The sequence below is a fragment of the Ochotona curzoniae genome, unplaced genomic scaffold (assembly GCF_017591425.1).
Source record: "Ochotona curzoniae isolate NIBS_2020 unplaced genomic scaffold, NIBS_Ocur_1.0 scaffold_4505, whole genome shotgun sequence".
Taxonomy (NCBI): domain Eukaryota; kingdom Metazoa; phylum Chordata; class Mammalia; order Lagomorpha; family Ochotonidae; genus Ochotona; species Ochotona curzoniae.
The window spans coordinates 7,757,744-7,785,360 of record NW_024467118.1 but is presented as its reverse complement, the minus strand read 5'-3'; the positions used below and the strand labels follow the sequence as shown (position 1 = coordinate 7,785,360).

Here is a 27,617-nt window from a genome sequence, read left to right as displayed (position 1 = left end):
CTGGTGACACCCACCCCTTGGGGTCACTGAGCACCACGGCAGCCACCCTGAGAAGGGCGAGGCCCGCAGGGGCTGCTTGAGCAACAGGGACACAACCTGGACAAAGGCTGCGCTCTTTGCAGAACACCAAGTGCTGTCTGGAACAATCATTAGGACGGGCGGAGGGAGGGGAAGAGAGTGCTAACGGGGTGCTTTCGAAAAGGGAAGCCTCAGTTGTGCATCAAATAACTGAGCATGTTTAGGAGTTACAGGACTGTGAGCTACCTAGAGCTTTGGGGTGATTGAACAGGACAAATTTTTAGGTCCGACCACTGCTGTGCTACGGCTGCCCGGGAGCTGGTCCTATGCTTATCACTCACTCAGGTAGGTGCAAGTGGTAAGTGGTAAGGATGGAGTGGCATTTGAAAATGGACAATTAGCAGCTGAAGTGCATGATGCCAGCAAGAAGGCAGAGGGCCAACGGTTTGTACACAATGTAGCCGTGTTCAGAGAAGGCTGTACCTGTCCTGATGTGCCGGTGCTCACAGCTATGGGAGCGGGAGCTGGGTTCTGGTGCAGGGCTTCGCTTCCTGCTCTGTGACCTCAGATGGCATACAGAGCATACAGAATCTGCCGTAGCTTTCAGCTGGGGATCAGACCCACTCCGGTGCCCCTGATGACGTAGACCAGCACATTTCAAGCTCTTAGCATTGAACCTCATTCACAGTAAATGCTCACCCATTGCTAGGGCTGCTCTGCTTGATAAATTATTTCCAGAGGAAGTGTGTGAGCCCCTCAGCTTACACCTGCCTTCATTTTGCAAGCAAGGAAACCAAGACAGAAAAGCCATGTGGCCAAGGTCACAGTAATAAAAAGGGGCAGAGCTGGAACTGGATGCTGTTTGGAACAGCTTGCTCGGAGAAGGTGGGGTCAGGGTGCCCTTCAGCCCAGTCCATTTCCCGCAACAATTCAGAGGCCCCTGAAGAACAGGGAAATCCCAGGTGCACCTCGCCTTGCCATGTCCTAGTGCAATTTTCAAAAGTTTTCTGAATTAGTGTTTCTTGCCCTGGAAACATGGGCATTCGGGAGCAATTTAAACTTTACAAACACTGCTTTATTTCCCTACCACGTGCTCTATGCTGGCGGTAAATGAAAACGACCGAATCACGCTTCTAACATTCACAGCCTCTTTCAACTCGTCTCTCCATCAATTTCATAAACATCAAACACCTGCTGTGTGCTAGACTCCAAGCTGAAGTCTGCTTTTTCCCCCTACCAGACAGAATAGTCTTCCTTCGCATATTGTATTTGTTTAGGGGATAATGCAAGAAAAAAAAATGTCCATATGTGCTAGGTAGAAGCTTATTGCCTCCTCCCGCAATATTTTCTATCCTTAATGGGGGCAGGGGGAGTGCCTGAGATAGAGAGGAAGTGGTCAGTGAGGGTGAGATGCCAACAGGGCGTGCGGGGGCAGGGGCGGACGCTTTGGGCAAAAGTTTCCTCCTTCTAGCAGGTGTAAAGAAAGTGAGGGGGGACCTGTGGAGACCACGGGGTGAGTGCTTAAGGTGCAAGGTGCTTTGCCCTATAGCAGACACCGGTGCTTGTTTATGGGGACAGCTGTGTATATGCAGTCTCTGAAGGCTTCAGCCGCCAGCGCTGTGTTTGCTATACACCAAGGAGGCAAGTGTGGTGTTTTGGTTTTGTTGAGAAAAGGTACATTGGAACAGGAAAGAGATGTTGTCTAAAGCGGCCGGGAGGAGTCAGCCGAGGCTGGATCAGAAACCTGGAGATTTAGGGAGGACAATTGCTTTCCAAAGCAGGGGAAGAGGCGTACGTGCTAGGAAAAGGGCGCGCAGGGGTCAGCTGGGCTCCAGCTGCTCAGCTCCAATCAGAGCGCGGCCGGAGCCTCAGGCTGAGCCATCTATAAGTGTCAGAGCCCGAAACAGACTCGCACCTGGCCTTGCGCTCACCTCTCCCGCCGCCGGTGAGTACTTTTGTAAACTTAGCCCCGAGACCTGCGGCGGCTCCAGCCCCAGGTCCCGCTCGGAGGATGGGTAAGTCTGCAACAGGTCCCCGCGGGCACACTCGCCTCCCGCAGCGCCCCGGGGTCCTCGTCGCCCCGCGGTCCCACGCTCCTCCCCGGCTCGCGGGCGGTGCCGGGGGGCGGGGCGGGCTCTCTACACACCGCCGGGGTGGTCCCCTAGAAGCCGGGTCATAAAGAATGCACGAGCCCGGGCCGGGAGAGCTGAGCTGCGAGGGGGGAAGGGGCAGGGGCTTGAGCCGGAACCGTGGCGCACCGTGAGTAGCTGCGTTCTGCTGTGGAGCTGGGGTGGCGGCTGCAGAACCCAAGGGTTCCCTTCGCGAACACTGGGGTTTGCTCTGCACCCCTCTCACCCAAGCATTCGCTTCCCCTCCCTGGCCCCGCGCAAGTGGTACGAACCCCAGTTGCAGCCCGCGAGCTGGACTGGTTGCAGGTTAGGGAGCCGCGGTCTGGAAGCTCCACAGCGGCAGAGACCGCGTCTTTCTCGCAGATCCCGGCGGGTGCGCAAACTTTTCCGGCTGCGTGATGGCCCGCGCCGCCCAGCGCCTCTTGGGCTTGCTTTCCCTCGGCTGGAAGCAGAGTCAGCGGCTGAGGCTTCTGTGCTCCCGGGGCCCCAGCAAGCGCGGGAAGTGCCCGCGGGACTGGGTCCCCGAGGCCAGGGGTTATTCTCTGCCGACGACGGAGGAGGAGACTCCCAAAGGTTTCGGGAGCTCTGAGGTCTTAAAGGGGGCGCGGGCGCTGAGACTTCCCAGGCTGAGTGCCAAAAGCCGTTATCAGTTTTCTGCTTTGCTCAGTGGAGTACGGGGCGTCACCGACCTGAACGACGGGCGACTCTGGGGTGCAGGGGTTAGTCGTCTCCGGGAGTCCGGGGAAGCCAGCACGCACCCCAGCTTGATGCTTCCCGCAAAGGCCCTCTGGAAGCGCAGCCCGAGTACTGTCGGCTGCCGCCCGCTCGAGATCTAGGGGTGTTTGGCGCGCGCTCAGCCAGAACACGCCAGCCGGGACAACAAAGGGGAGCTTGCACAGACCCGGAGTTCGCGGTGCCTTAAGAGCCCTGGGCCCAGGCTCCCGGGGGCGCGTTGCGCCGGCGACAGAGGGTCGCATCTGAACAGGGGTGTGGTTCTGGGTGCCCTTATCAGGCGGGGGCGCCCCTAAATCCCTGCCCTACCGGGCTGCCACCGCCGGGAACCAAAGCGGACGCTTCTGGAGCAGCGCTGTTGCTCCAGCTCCCCGCGCCTGCCGCCCATTCTTTTGTGTCCTGCAGTGGTAGAGCAGCGCCCGCCCCCCGCGGCAGCAAGGGCTGGTGGGGCCCGGCCTGGTGCCTTGGGAGGTCGCTCCCTCTGCAGCTACAGGTTGCCCTCGGAGCCCACGCTGGCCCCGTCCATTATGCTGCCCTGGTGGATAGTGGGTACAGATGAGGCCAGCTTGGCTTTGCTGAAATACCCAAGGACCAGCCTGGGGTCATTGCTTGTCCACCGCCACTACCTCCACACTCGGGCCAACAAGGTGGGCCCAATGAATTTTTTTTTTTTTTAATTTTAAGTGGAGCCATGTGAATTTTCTTTTGGTGAGTGTAAATCAAACATTCGAATACCATCAACTTAACACGATTCAACATGTGTGGGTTATTGAAGTTGTTTTTTTTTGAAGTCTTGGAAGTTTTTCGGCATTCACCATGGAGTGACCACGGGTGCAGCTGTGCTTAGACCTTGGCGATGAGGTTGGCCTTGGCCCTTGGCAGCTGGACTGCTAACCCTGTGCCCAGCTGCTTTACCTGGCGGAGCTCTAGGGCACCCATCCCACAAACCTCCCATTTCCCAGATCAGCAACTACCAGCACCACAGAACAACAGAGCCCCAGCTGGGCCAGCTGTCTGTTTCAACAGCCGTCCCTGTAGCTTCCTTTGTTTTATTTTATTATTTTTAAACGCTGCCCTATATTTTATGAACTTTCTTGTGATTTCTGTGCTAGACTGTGTTCTAGCACCCTGCAGTAAATGGACACGTCAAAGGAAAGGTAGAAAACAGGCAAAGTTTAAACCAAGTAGTACGTGGTTGGTGCTGTTTAAAATATAAAGGAAATGGGTTTTCCAAGAGATCAAGAGCCACCTTGGGGATTGTCACGAACACGGAGCCCGGTCACTCGAACGAATGCCAAGAGTGGATGCTTTGCAGTCAAGCATTCAAGCATTTATTCAGGCAAGCACACACCAAACAGGATGGGGGAAGCCACCGAGAGTGCCTCTTGACTTCAGTCTCGTGGAAGTCTGCTAGGCCTTTGGCTCCGGCCTTGTGGAAGCCTGCAAGTTCGAGTGGAAGCCCAAGACCTTGGCTCCGGTCTAGTGGGAGCCTGCTGGCTTCAGTGACTGGGACAAATGCATGGGTTTATATACAAATCCAGGGGCAAGGCAGGCAGTTGTTTACAATGTTTTGATTGGTTATTACATGTTATCTATCAGTAACACTTGCTTTCTCTCAGTTCTAAGAAACATGCATATTCATTCTCAAAACATACATATTCATTAGTATACAATTGTTTCTTTATCATTTTTACCATGACGTGCTTACGTACATTGTGGCTTCTTGACAAAGGTGATAAGGGGAGGGCTTGTGCGCCTAGGAGTCTCTTGACAGGAGCGATAGGAGAGGAGGCCCCATTTCACCAGTAGTTTAGGAGGATGGAGTCACCTTTGTTAAAAGACTCTAACATACACACTATATCCATTATTAAGTCACAGCATAACTTGCCAAGGAGGTCTATTATTGCAGCTATCTCTGGGTCATCAATTTCTGATAAAACTATAACAATATTAAGGGTACAATTAAGATTACTAATAGTACTCCAACCCATATTTCCCAAAGCTCCATTTTTATTTATGGTCATATTTTGCTGGAGCAATGTAAATGTGGAGTACTTATAGTCAGACTGTTCCTATCAGGGATCTGTGTAGGCCCAGGGTGCTTTGTCACAAATGGTAGATGATTAACTGTGCGAGATTGTGGCAGGAAAGAGACTTTTCAGAAATCCAAGGACAGAGTGGTTTAGGGAAGTGGGTGGAGCCCAGGGCACGAGACAGGAAGTGGGGTCACCCCCTGGGATGCACCTGAGCCCCTCAGCTGGCCTCACAATGACAGGCAGGGCTGCCCCCCACAGCACTCACAAAGGTGGGCCTGGAAGGTAGGCGGCTCCCCACATCCCCCCCCAAGGCACCCCCACATGAAAAACATCTGCCAGAGTCCCTTTAAAGAAAGAAACATTTCTTTGAGAAGTTCCATCGAAACAAGAGAAGAAATGAAGTGGACTGCTTGCCATATGTGCTTTTAAACCAGTGCCCATGGAGATGCGGCTCTTGCGACTCCAGGCTCAGTCATGTGAGGTACTTGTCTAGAACTGACCTTCCTCAGGCCCCTCTCCTCCTCGGAATTCCCTGGGCGTGGAAGGCGGCACCCGCAGCCGCAGCCCAGGAGAAGGGCCAGTGGCCTGCTGACTCCTCTCACAGCTGTGGAAGAAGATGGTGCCCCAGAAGGGTAGGACAGTTGGTTCCTGGGCTGCAGGTGGCTTTGGTGCAGAAAGGATCTTCTGCCTGCCTTGGAGGACAAAACCAGGGACAAGCCCACGGTTAGGCTGCAATCCACCTGTGCTCTCCCCTCCAGAAGCTGCAAGTCTGCTAATAAATGCTTGCTCTGACCTGGAGATAGATCAAAATGTCTGCTTCGTGCCAGTCCTCCCCAGCCCACTATTTGATGGGAGCATTTTTATTTTTAATTGAATGTCTGTTATGTGCTAGATCCTGGAGATAACAGAAGTTAGGAGAGCGGCCCAGCAGGTAGAATCGGTCAACTCACAGCACTGTAACATGGGTGTAGGAGCTTTAGTTTCTCAAAGATTTGTTTTTATTTGAAAGAGTTACAGAGATGTGAGACAGAAAGATCTTTCATCTGCTGGTTCACTTCCCAAACAGTCATGACAGCTGGAGCTAACCCTGTCTGAAGCCAGGAGCCGTCCTCCGCCGCTTTCCCAGGCTGTTAGCAGGGAGCTGGTAGGATATGAACCAGCACCCATGTGGCATGCCAATGCCACAGACAAAGGATTATCCTCCCTGCACCTTGGGCCCTGGGACAGACCCCAGCTGCGTCTAGAGACCCTGACCCGACCTCAGGATAAGGTCCAGTGTGTTGAAGAGTCGGTTGCGGAACAGTGCTCCTTTCCCACTCCCTGCTGCCTTTGACATCAGGCAGAGTACTGGACTTCATCGCAGGGAGAAGTCCCAAGGTATTGTGCGTTTTAAGGAAGCATCCGTTTTATGCTGACACGATGTTGATACAGCCAGCTTCCCTGGGCTTCAGGCTGGTGCTTTCCTTCACAGCTGCTCCCAGGGGTCCCGGAGACCAAGTGGGGGCCAACAGAGGGGTACTCACACCATCTCTTCAGCACCACCAAGGAAAACTCATAGCTCACAGTGCTTCCTGTTTCCCGAGGCTTCTATGTTCTCTTAAATACTCGTTCAGAAGGACCTGATAGCGTTGACATGGCCATCCCTGGGGTTGAGGGCAGTAGGGTCTCTGCCTTTCAAGAGCGCTCTCTGTTTTCTGTTGAGAAAGTTTGAAAGCCTGTTTATTCTTAACTCTCCCTGAGCCCCATTCTCTCCCCTCCCCCGACCCTCCCTTGCCAGGGCTTGATGGCATTACCAGGAGAGCCTTTCTCAGCAGCTGAGCCCTTAATCCTTCCAGCAGATGTGCTTGAGGTTTGTTTAACTCCCTGCCTGTCCTTCAAGGAAAAACAAGATAAGCTGGAGTGGGTGGGATGTTGTTCAAAGGGAGGTGCTTGGAGACCCTCCTTATGGTACACACTGTGGCTGTGCTGGAGCCTGAGACTAAAATGTGTGATGAACCAACTTGCTCTTGGAAGCCACTCAGATTTGAACGGCCTGTGATTGGATAAAGGGAGACTTGCAGCCGAGGTTGGCATGGGGTATGACTTAGAAGAGAATGAGGCAATATGTATGTGTCTTCATGCACTCCCAGAGCCCTACCTCTTGTCTCAAGCTTTCTGGGACTTGGGGTGTCGGTTGTGCATCCTCTGATCCCTTGTGCAACGTGCCTTTGCACAGTGTATGTTTTGGGGGGGCACCTTGCTCTTGAGAGCTAGAAAGTACAGACTGCATCTGACTTGCGAGGTGACAGAAATGTGTCCCAAAACCCCAGGGTATGGAGAGAATGCGAATACATATCCTGGATCCTGCCTATAGCTTCTGTACTAACTCACATTTGTGAACTGGCACCTGGCAGCTGGCATGGCCCCTGACAGCATGTGCGCTGCCCTGGGTTAGATTCTGGGGACAAAAGGACAACGAGGCTCAGCTGATTCCCGCAGACCCGCTCTGCCCCTTGTCTTCCCGACACGGGAGCGGTCTTCGGGATTCTTGCTTCCTCTTGCACTTCCCAGGGACTGGACCAGGGGAAATGGATGCCGAGGCTAATGCTGGGAACACATGTGGCCCTGGAAGGAGCCTGTCATGGAAGGCGCTGCAGGGACAAAGTGTTCCAAAGTCACAGTTGGAGCTTGGGTTCCTAAAGGCCAGCTGCTGGGTAGGAATTCCGACCTCACTGTCAGTAACCTGTGATACCCGAATCCTCCCAGCATCAGTGTCTTCCTCTGAAATAGCTAGTGCCTTCAACAAGGTTCTACAGTGAAGCCTGTAGAATGAACTCTGCTTCTGTGCTCAGTCAATGTCAGGCTCTAAGACCAGACCTCCTCTACGCTGCCTGGCGTTGCTTGCACCCGAATCTAGCCCCTCAGAAGCTTGTCTCGGGTCCTCACTCTCTTGCCTGCCACTGCCCTGGGGCTCTGGCGCAGGCACTGTATGTGGCTCCACCTTTGGGATTAGGCTGTAGGGCTTGCTCAGGGGCTTTGCATCCTCTGCCCTTGGTGCCAGCTCCGGGGCAGGCTGGTCACAGGGAGAGTGACACACACTATTGCCCTTTTTCTTCCTGCTAGAGACGGTGCCTTGAGTGAATGACTCCTGACCCAGCTCAGCCAGGAAACGGAGGAAGCTCCAGCAGACCCTGTGGCCCTTGGCCTCCTATGCACAGCAGGACACCTTCCTGGAGACAGGAGGCAAGAGGCACCCAGTTCTTCAAGTGTGGAGGCTCTTGCTAGCCATGGCCCACCTGCTCTGGTTCCTGCTGCTGTTGGGGCTGTGCCCGAGTCTGGTTTCTGGAGGGCAGCCTACGCCCACACCCCCTCCTGGCGCTTTGAACTATACCTTGCCTACAGCCAAGTACAGGGTCCAACAAGTCTACAGCCCCGGACCCATCAGCGCTCTCTTCCGCATGGTGCACCTCTTCCTGCATGTGGTCCAGCCGCACCCCTTCCCTGAAGGTGAGTACCGACTCTGAGGACACGTGGGACTGGTCCCCACGCGTACAGGAGTCTCATGCTCAAGCAGCGAGTCATGTTTTCAGTGTTTTAGAGCAAGAAGGTCAAAGTGGTTGATTTGCTCAGAGTTGGAAAATAGTACAGATGGAACACTTGAACCAGGTAAAGTGGCTTGGCAGGAAAGTGGTACTAAGAAATGTTATATGTCAATGGTTGAATTTTACTAACACACATGCCAAAGACAAAACCTAGGGTAAAACAGCAAATTCTCCATCATCAGATGAAAGTTAGTGACCCCTGGGGTCTGCCAGCCTTGTTGGTGTTTAGGCGTTTTAGACCTCTGGCTATTTTACAGTGCAGTTTTGACATTCCCCAGTCATGAACGGGCCTGGCCATGCCTGCTCTGCCCACGAACCCATTGCTTCAGTTCTAAAAGTTGGTGTGGGAGGAAAGTCCATTCACTTGGCCTTCACAATTGCTCATCTCCACTCATGTTGGTGTCTGGGGTGGGTGGTTACTATTGGCAGAAACAAGATAATGGGAAATGTCTGCTACTAGATGCGACAGTGCAACTTTTTGATGACTTTATGATAATTCCAGCTCAAGTTTGTTCTTGAAAGCCACTAGAGTTGAATGTTCTTAATGGACCATAAACTTTCTAGTAATCTTTATAATTTTCTTTTGCTATCAACTACTTTGTGTGTGTGTGTGAGAGAGAGAGAGAGAGAGAGAGAGAGAGAGAGAGAGAAATAAGAATGCATTTGGAGAACCTCATTATTTGTTTAGCTTTGAGTGAACTTGTTGCATCTCCTTTTCTTAGATTAAGCAGTTAAAGCAGTTAAAAGTGTCATTGGCATTTCATTAGTTAGGTTTCAGCTCAATGAAATCAAGCACTCTGAGCCCTTATTGTCACTGACGGACATCCTGGACTGAAGTCGCTCACAATTCTTGTCCCTGCTTAAAAGACAGCATGTGAGAACTGAGATGGAAGAACTGGGTTAATGTCGAGCACTGAATAACTGTCTGTTCATTTGTAGAGCTAAAATCAGTGTTGTTGGACAAGCTAATATCTAACTAGTGTTTTTATCTCTTCATATATAGGAAGTGTGTATATGTGTGCACAAGTCTATATGTGTATTTGTGTATGGACATATGGCACAGATATATTTGTTCAAAACAAATTGATGGCTTCTTTAAAAAGTTTGGGAAGCCCCGTGTCTCATTCTAAGATGCATCGTTTAATCAGTTAATCCCATAATGCCCTTCTGTATGTTGTTCTATATTGCTCCCTCTGTTTTTGGAAGGAGGGTTTCCTAACAGTTACTTTGCAAGGGGAACATGTATTTCAGAAGGCTTCATTAAAAGAGTCGAGGTAAACATATCCTCTAGTTTTACCCCAAACTTGTGATGCATGCTGAGGTTTTGGATACCAACATTATTGACTAGTCTATGAGGGGGAGTCTAGGAAATGAAGTTTTAATGTCACCTGGGAGTGTTAGTCCAGTTTATCCCCGACTTTCTTCCATACCTACTCCTGTGGAGCAAAGATTCCTCAAAGCTTCAGCGACAGATCAGAGCAGACCAGCATAGCCTGATTGGAGCAGACCAGCATAGCCTGATCGGAGCAGACCAGCATAGCCTTTGAGCACGGCGGAGAGAAGAAGGTGTTTTGCTCAAATAAGGTACTATTGACTTGGACAGGTGATATCTTGGATTCGGTTCTCTCCCACCATACTTTTTTTTTTTAATACAATCTTCCGCTCAGTGCCTGGGTTTCCTAACAATCTCAGAGTCCCCACTGGGCGCGTCCCCACTGGGCGCTTCACGGTCTCAATGCCACATAGGAGACAGGATGGTTTTCTCTTTGGACTAGTGCATTTCACTGATGTTTTCATAACTAATGATGCAAAAATGAATCAAAATGCAAAAGAAAAAAATCAAAGAAAGTGAAGACAGCACACACACACACACACAAATAATAAAAGGAGGTGAGAAAAAGATTCCTGTTTCTTGTTTTTTAGTTTGACCAGCCTAGCCCAGTAACCAAGAAAGGCTTGCGGTCATATGTGGCGCAATGTCTTCATAGAACATGTTATCCCGTAGCTCCACTCTTTCACTTGGAAGGGTGGAGGAGCTAGTGCTGGGCCAGGAGTGGCAAAGGAAGCCAATGGATTGGGCAAGAACGCTTCACTTTTATATTCTGTGTCCGGACAATATTGTTTACCACTCTTTGCATTTAGGTTGTAAAAGAAGTTCATGGGGAAGGACGTTTGGCCCAGTGGTTAGGACAGTGCTGGGGACAGCTGTGTACCCCATCAGGCTGCTCCACTCCTGACTCCAGCTTCCTGCTAATGCACGCTCGGAGACACGAGTGAAGGCTCAAGTGGCAGGTCCCTGACAACCTCTGAAACATCCAGACTGAGTTCCTGGTTCCTTCCTGCCCTTGACTTTGTCCAGTCTGGGCTATTGCAGGCATTTGGGGGGAGAGTAAATTAGCAGAAAGGTAATCTGTCTCCACCCCTTCCCTTTCAAATACATAAAACAAATACATAATACTAAAGTACTAAAGGAGCACATGCTGTGTGTTTCCTAAATGTGAGACATAAAGACCTTGTTTAACTGGAACTTGAGACAAAGACCTACTTCCTGGACGTAATAGTTTCCTTTAGACCAGGAGCAGAGTTAAGCATGTGGCATTTCAGAATGCGTTCTGAACCCCAGGGTGGTTTCCCAAGTTTGACCTGGAGCTGCAAAGGCTAAGTTGTAAGCCTGGTTAGGTTCACGGGCAAAAGAGCTATGCCTGTCGTTTGGAAAGAGCCATTTTCTTACCCATTCAAAGCAGAAAGGATGTTAGTGCAAGCAGTCCCCGGAGAGTTCAGGAAAGGGCTCTCAGACGGGAAGACATGCCGGGGGAAGAATGGTTCCAATCTGGAGGTTTTTGTCCAGCTGAGCTGCTGTGATGAAATATTACAGAGCAAGTGCCTTGGGCAGCAGTTTGGAGGCTGGGAAGTGCAGGATTCTGGTGTGTGATGAAGGGTCCTCCTCAACCATGTGGGTCCACACAGCCTTCTCTGGTACATGAGTCTGGGGAAGCATGAGCAAGGGAGGGCAGGATCTCCTCCTTCCTTTATCACGAGGGTGAGCTTGGCATGTTGTGTAACTGTCAGACTCTTTTGTGTTAGAGGGGATCATACTCATAAACCGTTTTCTTAAAGATCTTACGTGTGTTGAGATGACGTATGCAAAGCTCAGGTTTAACACCTAAAGAACACACAGAAAATTGTCATTAACTGCAGTTATTATTGAAGAGTTGACCACATTGGATGCCAGGACTGGTGTAGGGAGGGGACACAGGAGTCAGAGGGGCTTGCTCGCTTGGGGACATTCCACATGGGATAGCCTCTGAGTTCAAGTAGGTTGTGTCTGCTGACCATTAATGGCTTTATATGGTGATGCTGGCTTACTGGGTCCTCTTTCCTCCTCCTCAACATTATCTACATTTAACAGACTCTAATTTTCTTGATTTCTTCAATTTTTCCTGATGGGTGTTCTTTTCTTGGGTGTTGATGAGAAAACTGAAATCACAAGACTATGTGTTCAAGGTACACCCCAAGAGCGGGATCTATAAAACAAGTTACTCCTCCTGTCCTCTGAATCTACCATGTGTGCAAAGCGTGGTGCTTTTTGTTTTATCATGGTGCTATTATAATGAGCCGAGGCCTTGCAGGGAAATGAGCGATAGTTGTTGGTTGCAGCAGATTATTGGATATTGGTGATGGGAAGTGTCTTCTTCAATTTGATCAATTTGATGTGACTGTGAGGCTCTGGACTGAAACCGTGCTAATGGAGCAAGCCCCCCGCCCCCCCCCCACACACAAAAATGCGTCTGCTTTGAGTTTTTATAGGAATTCTCTAAAGTGATTCTCCTCTGTTTGCATACAATTTTCAAATTAGATTTTAGGATGGTTGACCTATTTTTGAAAGCATTTCAGGCTAATCTGATTTGCTTCTTGGATCTGCTGTAGGGGAGAGTGGAGCTGGATAAGAGGTGGAAGCAGGGAAGAGGGAAGGGAGTTAAGCTTGGTTTCTGTGGGACTTGAGATGCCCTAAGGATGTTGGAGTTGGTAGAAGGGCTCTCTGTCTGTCTGCCTCTCTCTCAGGAGATACACTAGGCAAGGCAATCAAGGCAGGAGTCTGTTACCAGGACTGCAGGTTGTCTCAGGTTACATGGTGAGAGATGAGCCACCAGGCTCAGGCACCAATGGCGCCGGTATTTGGGATTCTCTCTGCCTCCCATGCTGGCACCTCTTGCTCATCCATGCTTCACACTCCTCCTCAGCCCCTTTGGCTTTCCCCACCCCTGTACTGTGCAGGTGTAAAACCAGCTTGCCACTGTCAGATTTTATACTCGCTCTCTGCAGAATGACTGGGAATTCTTTCTTTTTCAGTCTTAAGTCTTAAGTTTCCTGGGTGGGAGGGCAGGTGTGGCTTCGATCCACTTGGCAGATCATCAGCTGTGTAACATGGTGAGGATGGTGTGGTGCCAGCATTGTTACTGTGGCTTCAGAGGCCCAGAGAGGGGTCCCAGAAAGGGTGGCTGAGTGGGTGGACAACCCAATAGGCTTGTGCCAATGTCCATGTGGAATTAGGCTCTACCACTTGGATGTTCCTATCAAAACCATATATATCGGGCCTGGCGTGGTGGCACAGTGGTTAAGGTCCTTTCCTTGAATGCCCGGGATCCCATATGGGTGCCGGTTTTATCCCGGCAGCCCCGCTTCCCTTTCAGCTCCCTGCCTGTGACCCGGGAAAGCCTGCCTGTGGCCCAAAGTTTTGGGACCCTGCACCCGCGTGGGAGACTTGGAAGAGGCTCCTGGCTTCGGATCGGCATAGCATCGGCCGTTGTGCTCACTTGGGGAGTGAATCATCGGATGGAAGATCTTCCTCTCTGTCTCTCCTCTCTGTACATCCGCCTTTCCAATAAAAAAAAATAATAATAATAAAAATAAATATTTTTTAAAAACCATATATATCATCATCTCCTCTGGGCATTTGCTCTTGTCTGCTGGGGTTGAGCAGAAATCTTGAATCCTGCTCTTGGCTAGGCAGTGATATCTGTCCAGGGCAGTGTCAGACCCGAGTCATAGAACGAGATGGCCACAGCTGGCCAGTGTGCCTGGCCCCTGAATGGTGGTGGGGAGCCTGGTCCTGGCACCACAGTCCAAGTTCTAAAACCTGTTGTACATTGAGTGTCTGTGAAGTTGGACAAGTTACTTAAGCCCACTGTTCTTTAGCTTTCCCTTTGTAAAATGATACGTGTAGTTCCTGCTTTTACAGGTCAGCATTGTATTTCAATAAATATTGTTTGTTAAGTACTTAGAATAGCCCTTGTTAGAGACTGAGGACTATCTGCCAATGTTGTTCAAGTAAAGAAGGGATGGATAAAGTCCTCATCCAATGAGGAGGTATCTTAGACCCACTTTGATTGAGTTTTGCAGATAGGCTGTAACAGTCACTCCAGACTGGGTAGCTGAAAGGAGCAGCACTGGCCTTTCAGTCTGGAAGCCACAAGTGCAAAGTCAAGGTGCTGATAAGGGCCATGCTCCCACTGAAAGCTCAGGGGAGAATCCTTTGTTTCTTTGAGCATCTGATGGTCCCATGTGTTCCCAGCCTGTAGCACCACTGAGCCCGTCTCTGCCATCTTCTGGGCTCTGGGCTCAAGGTTTTCATCTTTTGTGAGGACACCTGTTTCTGTGTTTTGGGACCGCAGTAAGTACAGGATAATCTCATCTCAAGAGCCTTAGCTTGATTATGTCTGCAGAGATCCTGCCTCCAAATAAAATCACATTCATCACCAAACTTGCTGATTCCACCATCCTGCTGTTCTGTCACATGCTTCTTGTGTGTTTCCAGTGCGAAACATTGGATGGAGGATTGGTTCCAGGGTTCTCTCCCACAGCAAAATTTGCTGAGGCTTAAGTGCCCTATTAAAAGGGATGTGTTTTATTCTCCTGCTAGGAGAATACTTTTTAAAGTTTATGGGAAATGGCATTAAAAGATAAATTTATTTTGGTGCAAAAATTTTGAATCCATGCATATGAAGAATCTTTAAAACACTCATGGGGAATATTATACTATGACAGAACTATGCATGGGTTTGAACCCAAATTATCTTGTTAACTTCATTTTTCTGTAAGTTTTTTTTTTTTAAGATTTATTTATTTATTGGAAAGTCAGATATACAGAGAGGAGGAGAGAGAGGAAGCTCTTCCGTCTGATGATTCACTCCGCAAGTGAGCGCAATGGTCGATGCCATGCCGATCCAAAGCCAGGAGCCTCTTCCGGGTCTCCCACGTGGGTACAGGGTCCCAAGGCTTTGGGCCATCCTCGACTGCTTTCCCAGGCCACAAGCAGGGAGCTGGATGGGAAGCGGGGCTGCCGGGATTAGAACCGGCGCCCATATGAGATCCCAGGCGTTCAAGGTGAGGACTTTAGCTGCTAGACCACACCGCCGGGCCCTTTCTGTAAGCTTTTTGAAACATTCTCATGCAATGTAAATGTTCTGTAAGTAGTTCATGTGCATTGGTTAGGGAATGATGATGGGAGACTAAGAGGCAACTGCGCTGTCTGTGGTTAATTGGACCCACACATCTGGAACTGATGGAAACCCTGAAGAAGGAGGTTCAGACTAAGGTTTATTTTGGGGTAAACCCATTTATAGATGGTGTCATGCATTTGCAGCAGGAGAACAGAGTGTCTGGCTGTGTCTCTGATGTCAGCATATCAGAGAGAGGGTCGTGGTTTAGAGGGACTCATTCATAAAGGGCTTGATGTTTTCAAAGTCATTCTCAAACATGCTCTCAAATATTGAAACTTTTAAGAAAAAAAGATAGGATAATTTGCATATTTTGTAACTAAGATTTTCACTTAACCTTATGTCATGGGCATTTTCCCTTGGCTGGTCCTATTACAGTCTTTCCTAGACTAAAGAGTTTTAAGTATGACACTTAAACCATTCACTCACCAATCTTTTGATGTAAGGCCAAGGCTTAAAAATTTGTTTTTAGCACAAACTAATTGTTTGAAGTTTCAAAATTAGAGTTTCTGATATAAATCACACTCAAAATGCATCCTCTATAGTTCTTGGTTTCTTTGTTTTGGTTTCTTTGATGTTCAGTAAAAACTAAAGCATTTCTGGATTTTTCGTTTGTTTTTCTGCTTCCCAGACTGATGCAATTTACCCACATGTAATTTCATCCACATGACTGGTCCTTATTTAGGCCTTCCTAGAAACATGCGACTTCATTTTTAATGTTCATTTCCTTTATATTCGTATTGCTTCAGCCTGTAAGTGTTGTATGTCCACAGTTGTATTTGTAAAGAGACAGAAAGCAGCAGAGGAGCTGCTCTAGTGTGAGAAATTGGCTTGTGTTCCTGCCAAGCTCCCACCTGCATATACCTCCGACTAGAACTGGGTCTGGAAATGAGGTCCCTGCAGATTCAGTTAATGAGGCAGAGGTCATAGCCCAGCATGGCTGCTGCACTTGTAAGTGGAACATTCACAGACAGGCGGCCGCACCTGAGAGTTACACAGCCACGCGCCAAGCACTGGTAGGGAGCTGGTGCAGTCGAACATAGGATCCCTGAACCTGTAAGGGCGCATGCCCATCAGCACCTTCAGCTCTGCTTTCCAGTTGGGAATCCCTTGGTTTGTGGGACTTGATTATAACAACTCTGGTCAATGGACAGTGGACTGGTGTCTGCAGGGGCCCAGGGCACTGGCCAGGGTGGTCCGCTCCGTGAGGGATAGGGTGCAGCTGTGTTTCCGGAGGTAGGCACTGACAGCCAGTTGAGCAAGTGCCAGAATGTCCACATTAGCCAGAGGCACATCATCCATGTATCTGATGCACAAAATTCCCCCTCCGTGTGCGGAAAAGGAATCACCGAGCATAAAGTAATGCACATGACACTGCCCACTCTTCACCAGCTAGATCCTGAGGCGTTCAGCTGGGGAAGCTGCCACCTCTGCAGGCCCTGAGGGGTGAGAGCAAGTGGCTTGGGTTTCTTCTCTCTGTGCTTTGCCTGCTGCCCACTCTGAAGCACCAGCCTCCTCAACACAAGCCCCGTGCCCTCCTTTCCTCTTCTTGCATCCTGGCAAGCTCCTTCTCTTTCCCTGAAGTCTTCCTCATGGAATGCGTGTTCTGGAAATCTGGTCCTTTCAAGCCATCCTTTTCTCCAGGTCATATACTTGCTGACAAGTGGAGCGGTCTTGCCAGGCCTGACCAACACCCTGCGTTGACTCACATGCTCACCACAGGGCGCTACAGCCCACCAGGAATTTCCCAAGTTTCCTCATCTGGCCATTTCCAGACCCAGATCTCACATGAGCGAGTGGGTACTGGGTTCTTAGCTGACACAGTTGCTCCCTCTGGCTCTGCCTCTGTGTGCTGGTCGATGTTGCAGCCTGACTTGCCTCATACCCTTTTCCTGGGTGTACCTATGGGTGCTACGGCCTGGACCAGCCTAGCGTGTTCCCAACTCCAGGACCCATGAGTATCGGGGTGGGAGTGGGGGTTCCATTGTCATGCCCAGCTCAGTCTGTCACCCACCCCAGGAAACCAGTGGGCATTGCATTTCCCCAGGGGTAAGCCCACATATCCTCCACAGAATCTGCCCCAAGACCTGGTTCTCTCATGTGCTGGTTACTGTCATGGCCTAACCGAATGTTACCTGTGCAATGTTTTAACACTCACTGGTGGGCTGTGATCTAGCTCTGCCAGGTAGGTGCCCAGGCCAAACATTAGTGTGTACCAGTGGGTGATGATCAGTGATGGTAAATGCTAACTAGTCCAGCTCCGGTATCCCACATGGGCAAGTACATCAGTGTGACCAAGAAAGGTCCTATAGCTTTCTTCCTCCAACAGCTGGGTCTAAATTCCCTTGCTTACCTGTGAGCACTGTGGCCTTGTGGGCAGAAGTACCCAGAAGTCACCCCTCACCTGTCACGTTCTCCCTCAGCAGTCCTCCCACATCTCCAGATCTGCTTCCCTGAGCAATCCGCAGCCGCCATGCCCATGAGCACGCAGATCCCCAAGTCTGGTCCTCTGATGGTATGCTGTGCCAGCCTGAGACCCTGCCTGTCTTCCAGGGGCCCACATACACTCACAGATCCCCAGACCCTGTCTGCTAGTGTGCCAGTGTCTGCCCCCACATATCTTTAAAATAATAATAGTATAGTTAACACAAATTTGGTATTAACCAGGCCCAGAATGCCTGTCAGCTATTGGCTGCTTTTCTCCCAGCAGTGTAACACTTACTAGGCACAGTACTACCTAGGGGAAAATCAACTTTACTTTTAAGCATATTTGGTATGCACGCATTAAGGAAAAAAGAAATTAGCATTTCAAGGGTACTAGTGGAAAAGCAAAACCATCTCTCTCTATGCTCCAGATGCAAGATAACTAATAACTTTTGTGTGTAACCATCCATTCACCCGCCCACCCACCCATCCATCCATCCATCCACCCACCCATCCATTCACTTAGTAGATACCTAGTGAGAATATTAAAAGTACTTGGCTCTGTTCTAGGCTCTAGCAAGTAAGCATTCAAAAATGTTTAAAAGTAAGATTTAGTTATTTGAAAGACAGTTACAGAGATGAGAAGCATTAAGAAAGAGAATCTTCCATCCTCTGGTTCCCCAAATGGCTGCAGCCAGCAGGCCTTGGCTGGGCTGAAACCAGTAGCCCAGAACTTCTTCCCGGTCCCCCATGTAGCTGCAGGGGCCTAAGCACTTGGGCCATCTTCTGTTTCTTTTCATTCTTTTAAAGATTTATTTACTTTTATTGGAAAGTCAGATTTGCAGAAAGAAGGTGAGACAGAGAGAAAGGTCTTCTATTTGCTTGTTCACTCCCAAAGTGGCCTCAAAGGCCACAACTGAGCCAACCCAAAGCCAGGAGTCAGGAGCTTCTTCTGGGTCTTCTATGTGGGTGCAGGGTCCCAAGGTCTAGGCCATCCTCAACTGCTTTCCCAGGCCACAGGCAGGAGGTGGAAGGTAAGTGGAGCAGCTGGAATATGAACTGGCACCCATATGGGAAGCCAACACATTCAAGGCAGGGTCTTTAGCCACTATGCTACTGTGCCAGGCCCTGTCTTCTGTTTCTTTCCAAGCACATTAGCAGGAAGCTAGATGGGAAGTGGAGCAGCTGGGACTGATATGGGATGCTGGCATTGCAGGCAGAGCCCTAGCTTGCTACGTTGTAATGCTGACCTCAACAAAATATGTTATAGAGACACATACATTCTTGTTTTTGTTTATTTGCCATGTTCTACCACTCGCTGTTAACACTTGACATATCTGGTAGGTAGATAGCTGATATGTCGGAGAGGGGACTTGGTAGGCGATTCTGAACATCCACTCGGATTTCTTTAATTTCAGACAGTGTGGAGGAGGATGCATGAGCACTTTTACCAAGCATTTCTTTTATGTTCACAATCCCTGAATGAGCTTGCTGTAGGTTGTTCCAAATAAAACACTGTTTTCGGTCTTGTGCAGTTGGAGCAGAGGCGTAGCATCTACTTTTCCGTAGCAGGACAGCTCTGGTTAACAGCAGCAAGTTGAATATTTGAAAATGCCGGGGGGAGAGGATTTGAGTGTTCCTAACATGAAAAAATAATCACCATCTCAGGTGATGGGCAGGCCAGTTGCTCCGATCAGGACACGTTGTGCACATGCGCTGAAATTTCAGGCAGGGCTGCCCAAATATGTAGTAGTATGTCTATTAAAGTATACACATAGATAGGTATCAATTAAAATATTATCCAAGTAAATAAACTAGTCAGAGAAGTGTAGTTCTGTGGTGTCAGAGCTGGAGGGCTGGGGAATTCAAAGAATGAACGGGAAGGAGATGTTGACAGGTCGGACCCCTCACCCTGTCTTCCCTGGGCCTCTTTGCCTGCTGCTTGCCCTCATTCCTGTCTTCTCAGAAACTCAGATCCTCCCAGGATACTGTTGAAGTTTTATTTACTGATTTACCTGAAAGGCAGAGTGGCAGGGAAGGAAAGGGAAGGAGGGAGAGGGGAGAGGAGGCATATCTAACTGTGCTCTGGTTCACTCTGCCAAGACTCACGCCAAAACCAGAAGCCAGGAGCCCCTTCCCGGGTCCTTGTGGGTCAGAGGTCCAGGGAAATCTGTGGAGCGCCCATTCATCTGAGCCATGAACTGATGTCTTCCCACGTGCCAGGCCGGAGTGTGGGCATCGTGTTCCCACGCCGTGGTTTTTAGTTCTTTCCCGTCTGTTTATTTAGCTGCATGTGGTGCTTCACTGATTAGATGACATACTTTTTAGTTGGCTGTGCGGGTTGTTTTCAGTTTCTGCTGCAGAGATGGCCGTAGCTGTCTTACCTTTGCCTGCTTGAGCGAGTAAAACCGGAGAGGAGTTCTCAGAAAAGAATCCAACGCTGGAAATGGCGCTTGCTGTGCGCTTAACAGTTTCCATTCGCCTTGCTGAATTGTTCTCTGGTTTTTAACTCGATTTGTGCTCCCAGAATTAGTTCCCAGAAATGCTTGTGTCCCTCACTCAGCTTTTTCCAGTCTGGGTTATTTAGTTTTTTTCTGTTTTTAATCAGTGCCAGGTTGACCTGTTACAGAAAAACAAATTATGTTTTAAACTGAACCTCTTGCATCACAAGTCATGTCCTTCGACTCTTGCAGAACAGCCGGGCCTCCCGTTACTCAGCGTCCAGTTGCATTAGTGGGACTTCCCTTTCTGATTTGTTCCAAAACATCATCCAAATGAAAAGGCACTTAATGTCTTGATTAGGTAAACTGTTGACAAAACGCAGCATTTAGAAGTACGAGAGGCGCTGCAGTGAGAAGCTTCTGTGCCTTGCTGCATCGTTAGCCACCCAGGCAGCCAGGCACCAGGCTTGGCGTATAAGCTGCGTGTGTGTCGTTTCAAACCTGTCCTGTTGTGAACATGTGCTTTTTATTTTCCTCTCCAAGTGATAGCATATTGTATATATGATCTGGTACCTTTCTTTTTCTAAAAGGTTTATTTATTTGAAAGACAGCGTGCGGGGAGAGGGGGTGAGAGAGAGCGTTTGTCCACTGGTTCAGTTCCCAAATGGTTGCAATGGTTTTGTGTAGGCCAGGCTGAGGAGACAAGAGCCAGAGATTCCAGAATCCCAGGAGTGGCAGGAACTCCACCTGGAGGGCGTGAGGCATTGTCTGCTGATCCCAGGCCCCCGAGCAGGGAAGTGGATAAGGAGCATGGAGCAGCCAGGACTGAACGGGCACTCCGGTGTGGTAGGAGGGCATTGCCAGCGGTACCTTGACCCATAACATGCCATTGCCCTTGCGCTTGTGTTTTTTTTAACATACAGTTTGTTATCTTGCTAGTCCATGAAGGCTTCCTTATTCTTGATTTTAACTGCAAAGTTTCCTTCCACCCTCTTGTTACAAACTGTTATAAAAAACTTCACCTCAGAAATAGGCAAATATATATCCCCAAGATAAATTTCTAGAAGTATAACTGCCAAGTCGATTTATACTTTGGTCAGTTTGTACTTTCGCGGCTCTTGCCTCGTTTGCACTCCATCAAGGCCGAGCCGTTTATTCCTGCAGCAGGGATGCTGCAAAGCCTTCGCTGAGTTTTGTCCTGTGCCTGGTGACGTGACCATGGTCTCTGCTTTAGATACATGAAAATAGATATGAAAATAGATATGAGGGAGGATAACTCACCGAGGGTCACAGAGCTGGCTGTGGGCAGAGGAGGAAATGAGACTCCAACCTGTCTGATTTCAAAGTCTTGCTCGTTCCCTTATGCGTTCGGGCCAGTCTGTTGTTCCGTATCTTTAGTGGGATGGAGCACTGTGCCTCACTACCTTGTAAGTTATTGCACTTCCTAAAGTCTAGAAAGGAGAGAGAAGCAGAATAATCTTACGTTCTTGATGTAAAGGTTCTAAAGGCTGGCATCGTGACAGGGCAGGGAAAGCTGTTGCTTGGGGCATGTGCAAGCCATTCCAGAGTGCCTGCTTGGGTCCATGCTTCCAGTTCAGTTTCCTGCTAATGTGCCTGGGGAGGCCACTGGTGACAGGTCACATGTTTGCATTGCTGTTGTCATGCAGGAGTCCTTGGCGTCTGGCTTTGGCTTGGCCTAGGCTGAGCTGTCGGAGGCCCTTGGAGAGGAAACCAGCTGATGGAGGCTCTCCGTGTGCGCATCTGTCACTCTAAATTTCAGGTAAATAAATAAATCTTTGCCAAAAGAATTCTGCCCAGTCAGCACTCAGGATTTTTCACTATTCCCAAGATGTGCGTTTGGATATCGTGCCATTTCCCAGTAAATTCCTAGTCTAACAGAAGACTCCAGGGTTCACAGCGAGGCTTTCCTGGTCCCCAAGGCATCTTGGGCAAGTGATTAGTTTCTTTAATGTGTTCAATCTGATAATGCCATTCTTCTCTGCCATTTCTGGAAGCAGATTTACTTTTCCTTTTATTTGAGCTTTTCAAGATAAACACCTTTTACAGTTTTGCTCTTATTTGCTAATAACTGAGTTGAAGATTGAAATTTCTCCTGAGAATAGTTGGGGGTTTGTCTTGTAGACTTCGAAATCGAGTGTTCTCATTTTTTATTTTTGATAGGTGATCACGTCAGCTTTTTTTTTTTTAGGTGATGTTAACATAGTGGATCCGAGTGGGATGGATCCAGGGAAAGGGAAAAGAGGATGTGATCATTGTTTCCAAATTTTCTATTTCTCCCTGTTTTGAAGGGAGCTGGCGATGGGGGATAAAGGGAGAAGCCATACCCCGCTTCCCAACTGCCCCAGTAACTCGGGATGGGGAATGGCCACTGATATCAACACAGGGTCCCAGTGTGGCACACACTCTGAGGGTTCTACCCAAGTGATTTTGACAGTTCTGAAGTGTTGTTGATCTTGCTGATCCAAGGATGAGGGGACCTGTTCAATGTCCATTGGCTGACATACTTAGTGGACCTGAGTCTCCATTTGTCCAGTTATCTGCTGTCATTATTTAGTTGAGGTGGTTGTCCATTTGTTCTGTACTCCTTCCTCTGGAATGGTACAGGTGTCCACCTGCAGGACTCAATGCCATAGCCTCCATGTGGATCTGGGTCAGCAGTCCACTGCTCTGTCTTTTCCACTGAAGAGGACCAGTTCTCATAGGTGGACCTAGGGCCTAAGCCATTTGACCTGGGCTCCACCAGAGCCCCACCTTAAGGACTCACAGACCTGACACCCACCGTGCAGGTGGGCCAAGTACCTGGAGCAGGAACCTGAGCCCTCCTTGACCCCACACCCCTGGGGCTCACAGACCTGGCACCTACCATGCAGGTGGACCAAGCACCTGGAGCAGGAACCTGAGCCCTCCTTGACCCCACACCCCTGGGGCTCACAGATCCGGCACCCACCACGCAGGCAGGCCAAGAACCCAGGCCAGGTGACGTGAACCCCACCAGACTCCCAACTCTGGAGCTCACAGGTTTCTTTATAATTCTTTATAATTTATGTTATCATATATATATATGATATATATATATCATATATATCATATATATCATATATATATCATATATATCATATATATATCATATATATCTATATATATCTATATATATTATATATATATATATATAATTATCATCAGCTTTGGTAGCTATGAATAGCATTTAAGAATCCCAAGAAAAAAATGAATAGAATAAAAATAAAAAGTAAATATAAAATAAAAATCCCAGAGGCAGAATCGAATGAGTCTAAAGAAAAAAAAGAAGGAATGGATTATCGTGCCTGGAGGAGCAGGAGGGAGAGGAGGGACTCTGCCAGCAGCAGCCCATGTGAAAGGGGCTGAGTTGGCGGGAAGCAGCACAAGGGACCTGCTTTTGTGCATCGTGGAGTGAGCCCATCCCGGGGTCATCTGGATCAGCTCTGGGAGCCTTGTGGCAGTAACACGACTGCTTGCTCATACGTGGTGTTTTTTTTCTTCCTTCCTTTCTGTCTTTCCCTCTGTGTCTCTTCACCTGGTTTTAAGGTGGTAGCCTTGTGCCCTGGGAAGAGGAGGCTGTATATCTTTTATCACCCTCTTGGAAATTGACTGACCTAGAAGCCCAGCCTAATGAGATTTGGACATGAGGCTCCAGGAGGCTGATTGCTTGTGACACGCCTCGTTTAACTCCCCCCTCTGTGATGTCAGTTCCCAGATGGCTGCCCAGCAGCGCATTGCATTTCTTTAAAGGGCTATCTCAGGCATGACACATGCACAGAAACGCAGCTGAAGCAGGAGGAAGATTTCGACTTTGGACACTTGAGGAAGGCGTCCAGTGACTTCAAGGCTGAGAGCCCCCCAAGTCTGAATCAGGTTGCTGTAGGAGGGGCTGGACCAGTCTGTTCACATGGAGGTCAGATGCTTTCTTTCAAATCCAGCCCGTTCTCTCAAGCAGGACTGCCCTCCCGACAGGACTGTCAGTCACTTGGCACAGGGCTGGGACTTCCTCATGTGCAAGAGAGCCTCTGAATACGTGTCGTAGCGGCACAAGCTGGCTTCTCTCGGTTTCCCAGAACACTGGGCAGGCATAGCCCTGCCTCAGGCCCTTTGCATCTCACCCTTTCGCTTGCCCAGACCACTCTTTCCCACTCTACTCCCCTGTTTACTCAGACATCATCTCCTCAGAGACTGTGTCCTGCCAGCTTTCCACCTCACTTACCTTTCTTTCTTTTTAAAAAATTATCTCCATTTTTTCTTTGAAATGCAAATGAGAGAGAGAGAAAGAGAGAAAGAGAGAACTCTCATCTACTATTCCACTCCCCCAAACACTCACACTAATTGTGGACTAGGCCAGGCTGGAATGAGTTCCCAAGGTTGGCACAGTGTTATATTGGGCTACTCCTGTGCCCTGTCATGCCTGCATCCCCAATGCACACTGGTTGGTGTGCTGGCTATCCTACTTGCAATCCAGCCTCTCCGCCGATGGCCCAGGAGAGCAGTGAAGGGTGGCTCAAGTCTTTATGCACTAGCACCCATGTGACAAACTTGGAAGAAGCTCCCGGCTCCTGGTCTGGGATGAGCTCAGCTGTGGCTGCTGTTGCCGCCAATGGGGAAATGAACTAGAAGATGGAAGACCTCTTATTTTCACTCCTTCTTTCTCAGCAAAATCTGCCTTTCAAATAATAATAAAGAAATATATCTTAAAGATATAAAGTCCCCAAGTAATTCTAACACCAGGGCTGAGTCAAATTAAAACAGGAGCCAGGAGCTCCTGTCAGGTTTTCCCTCTGGGTGGCAGGTCCCCTGGACTTGGGACATCCTCCCCTGCTGCCCTAGATGCATTAGCAGGAAGCCGCATGGGAAGCGGAGCAGCCAGGACTCAAACTGTCGCCCATTACACACTACGTAATGCTGGCCCCAGTGTTAATAGGTGTTCTGCTTGCTGGTGTGTTTTCTTTGTCCAGGGGCAGGGGTTTGTCTGTGAAATGCCCTGGCCTGGGTTTCTCAGTTGCAATCTCTGTCTTTTCATTACTGATTCCTCAACAGTGGAAAGCCTTGACTTCACCTGTGTAACTGGACACTTTCATTAGGCCGTTGGGTTACAGGAAGTTTATCAGTGGAGATCATTTGATCAGAAGTGATCACAGGGTTTCTTACTTCCATTTCACAGATGAGGGAACACTGAGGCCAGAGCGGGGAACCTTGCTCATTTAGCGCGAGTGTCTTGTGAGAGCTGGGAAGATAAGGCAAGGGGAGGGCTTTGGGTGATGTTTTAAATTGAATTCCAGATAGGTGGAGCAAGGTGGGAGCTTTCCTTGCATTAGTGTGCCTGGTTGACTCAAGGCCCACATTGTTTGTTTTGTTCATTGCATGCATGCATACATACACTCCTTGTTTATTTCCATTTTGCAAGTGGCAAACGTTCAGATAAGACCAAGAATGAGTATTCTCCAAAAATAACTTCTTTTTTCACATCTTATCTGCTGTTGCCCAGACTTTTAATTTTCCTCCCTATGGAAGGGAATTTTTGTTTTGCTGATGGCTTATGTGGCTAAATTCACACTATTTCCCCAAATAGGATATAAGCACAAATGCATGATCCAAAGAAAAGAGGGACCTTTCTGGCCCCTCCCTGGTTCTGGCCCCTCCCTGGTTCTGGCCCCTCCCTGGTTCTGGCCCCTCCCTGGTTCTGGGCCCTCCCTGGTTCTGGCCCCTCCCTGGTTCTGGGCCCTCCTTGGTTCTGGACTGTGTACTCGCTGCTTTCTTGCATATGCAGGTTATCAAGAGCGGTTTGCTGTGGAGCACATAATGGTTATTTGTTATAATAAATGAGACTTTGTAAAGGCTACATTTTAATCCTTAAAAATGAGTCCAATAGAGCTGAAAGGAAGTTGGTTTTTGCATGGGGTTTACCTTTGGAATGGCTGGGATAATAAAGTTCACCGAGAGTGGCGATCGGAAATTAGTGTTTTCATTTGCGAGAGGCCCTTACCTTCCCACTTGTCGCTGCTTCAGGACTAAAGAAGAGGCCGAGGTGCAAGATGGGAAAAAGGTTCTTAAAGCATCTCGACTCATACTGTGATTGCGTGTTTCCCAAGGAAAGTGCTCCTGCCTAGAATTCTTCTCTCTTAGAGCTCGTTTGGATGTTTTTGGGCACATGACTGAGTGCTTGCCACAGGCAAATGGCCATGGTCTAAGGGCACCGGATTTATGTGACCGATGGGATATCATTTTATTTTGTGGAAGAGACAAATACATCACATAGAATAAATTGTTGAGGCGACGTGCGAGCCCTTGGATCATAAGCTGTCACAGTGAGTGATGAGTTACAGCTGGCGGATAATGAATTTTAACCCTGAAGGATAGAGGGGCCTTTGATAGGTGAGGGATTAGTAATAGCAAGCCACGGGGGGGTCCTGACGGAGGCATGTTCTGGAAGACAGGGATTTGACTGGACTGCGCTGGACTTGTTTGAACAGAGGCGTAACAATCACAGTGGCTACTAATTGGTGCATATGCATTGGGCGTCTTCATAAGGGCTTTTTAGATTGTGGTTTAATGATGGATATTATCACCTCCATTTTATATATGAGAACATTATGGTCCAGGGAAGTGAAATAATTTGCCAGGATCGCGAAGCACTGAGCACCAGATTTGAACTTGACCTCAGGACTTCTCGATGCATCGCAGTCACGTTTACCGTGTAAGCCAGGGCATTTTGAGAATAAAAGGCAACACTGGTCACTGTTACATGAATCGGTTTAAATCAGGCTCCTCTGGGTAAACCAAGGCACATGTTGGCCAGCCTCATTCCAGAGCCTACAGCACTTTGAGTTGGAAGGAAGAGCCACCTCAGAGCACTGTGCCGAGAACGCAGAGAGAAAAGGCCCAAGGAACAGAGGAGGTGGCTTTATTACATATTTTAAAAGGACTTCTTTTGTCTTCTTTGAAATGCAGAAGGAGAAGGAAGAGACAGACAAAGAGATGTTCTATCCGCTGGATCATTTCCCGAATGGCCAGAATGGTCAAGATTGGGCCAGGAGCCAGGAGTCCATCCATGTCCTCCACATGGAGTGCAGGGCCCAAGTACTGACCACCTGCTGCCTTCTTGGGCACATTGTCGGGGAGCTGGATCGGAAGTGGAGCAGACAGGACTTGAACCAGTGCTCCCGAATGGGATGCTGGTGTGGCAAGTGGCAGCTTAACCCCCTTCTCCAGAACACCATCTCGGAGATGGCCTTATTAAAGGTAGATTGTTGTGGTGAAGAGCTGAGCTGGCTGGCAGTACCCACTGATTATATGAGAAACATCAGACCTACTTAAACTAGAAAGAAAAATACAGTGAATCCCTCTGTCCAGTTTTCTGGATGAAAAGAATGAGCTGTGTTGGTCATATTTGCCTCATTTCTTGTTTTATTTTTTTCCTTCTAATTTTCTTTGCTGACTTCCTCTTCCACCCTAATCTGCATTTTTAAAGAATGAAGACATTACTTACTATCCCCAATTGCTTTACCAACCTATCAACATTAATAAGAATTCTAATTTTTTACCGTCATAAATATTAGGCTTAATACCTGCATTTTTCTCAATTATCCTTTGCTGTGTTTTTCCCTTTCCTTGGAGCTGGAATCCAAACAAGGAAGGAAGAAGTCAAACACTGTCTTCTCCAAAACGGAGTCAGAAGATGTTGAGTCTGAAAAGCTGGAAACATCAGTTGGGT

At 48.8% G+C, this 27,617-nt stretch overlaps 1 protein-coding gene across 1 annotated transcript in view; it reads left to right on the top strand.

The window, feature by feature from the left end:
* The first annotated feature begins 8,137 nt into the window (after positions 1-8,137).
* Positions 8,138-27,617, top strand: part of PROM1 (prominin 1) — a 77,948-nt gene continuing 58,468 nt past the window's right edge. The window contains exon 1 of the mRNA XM_040966091.1: positions 8,138-8,401. Within this exon, the coding sequence (XP_040822025.1) occupies positions 8,182-8,401 (220 nt within the window). The 5' untranslated portion in view covers positions 8,138-8,181. The remainder of the gene's footprint in view (positions 8,402-27,617) is intronic.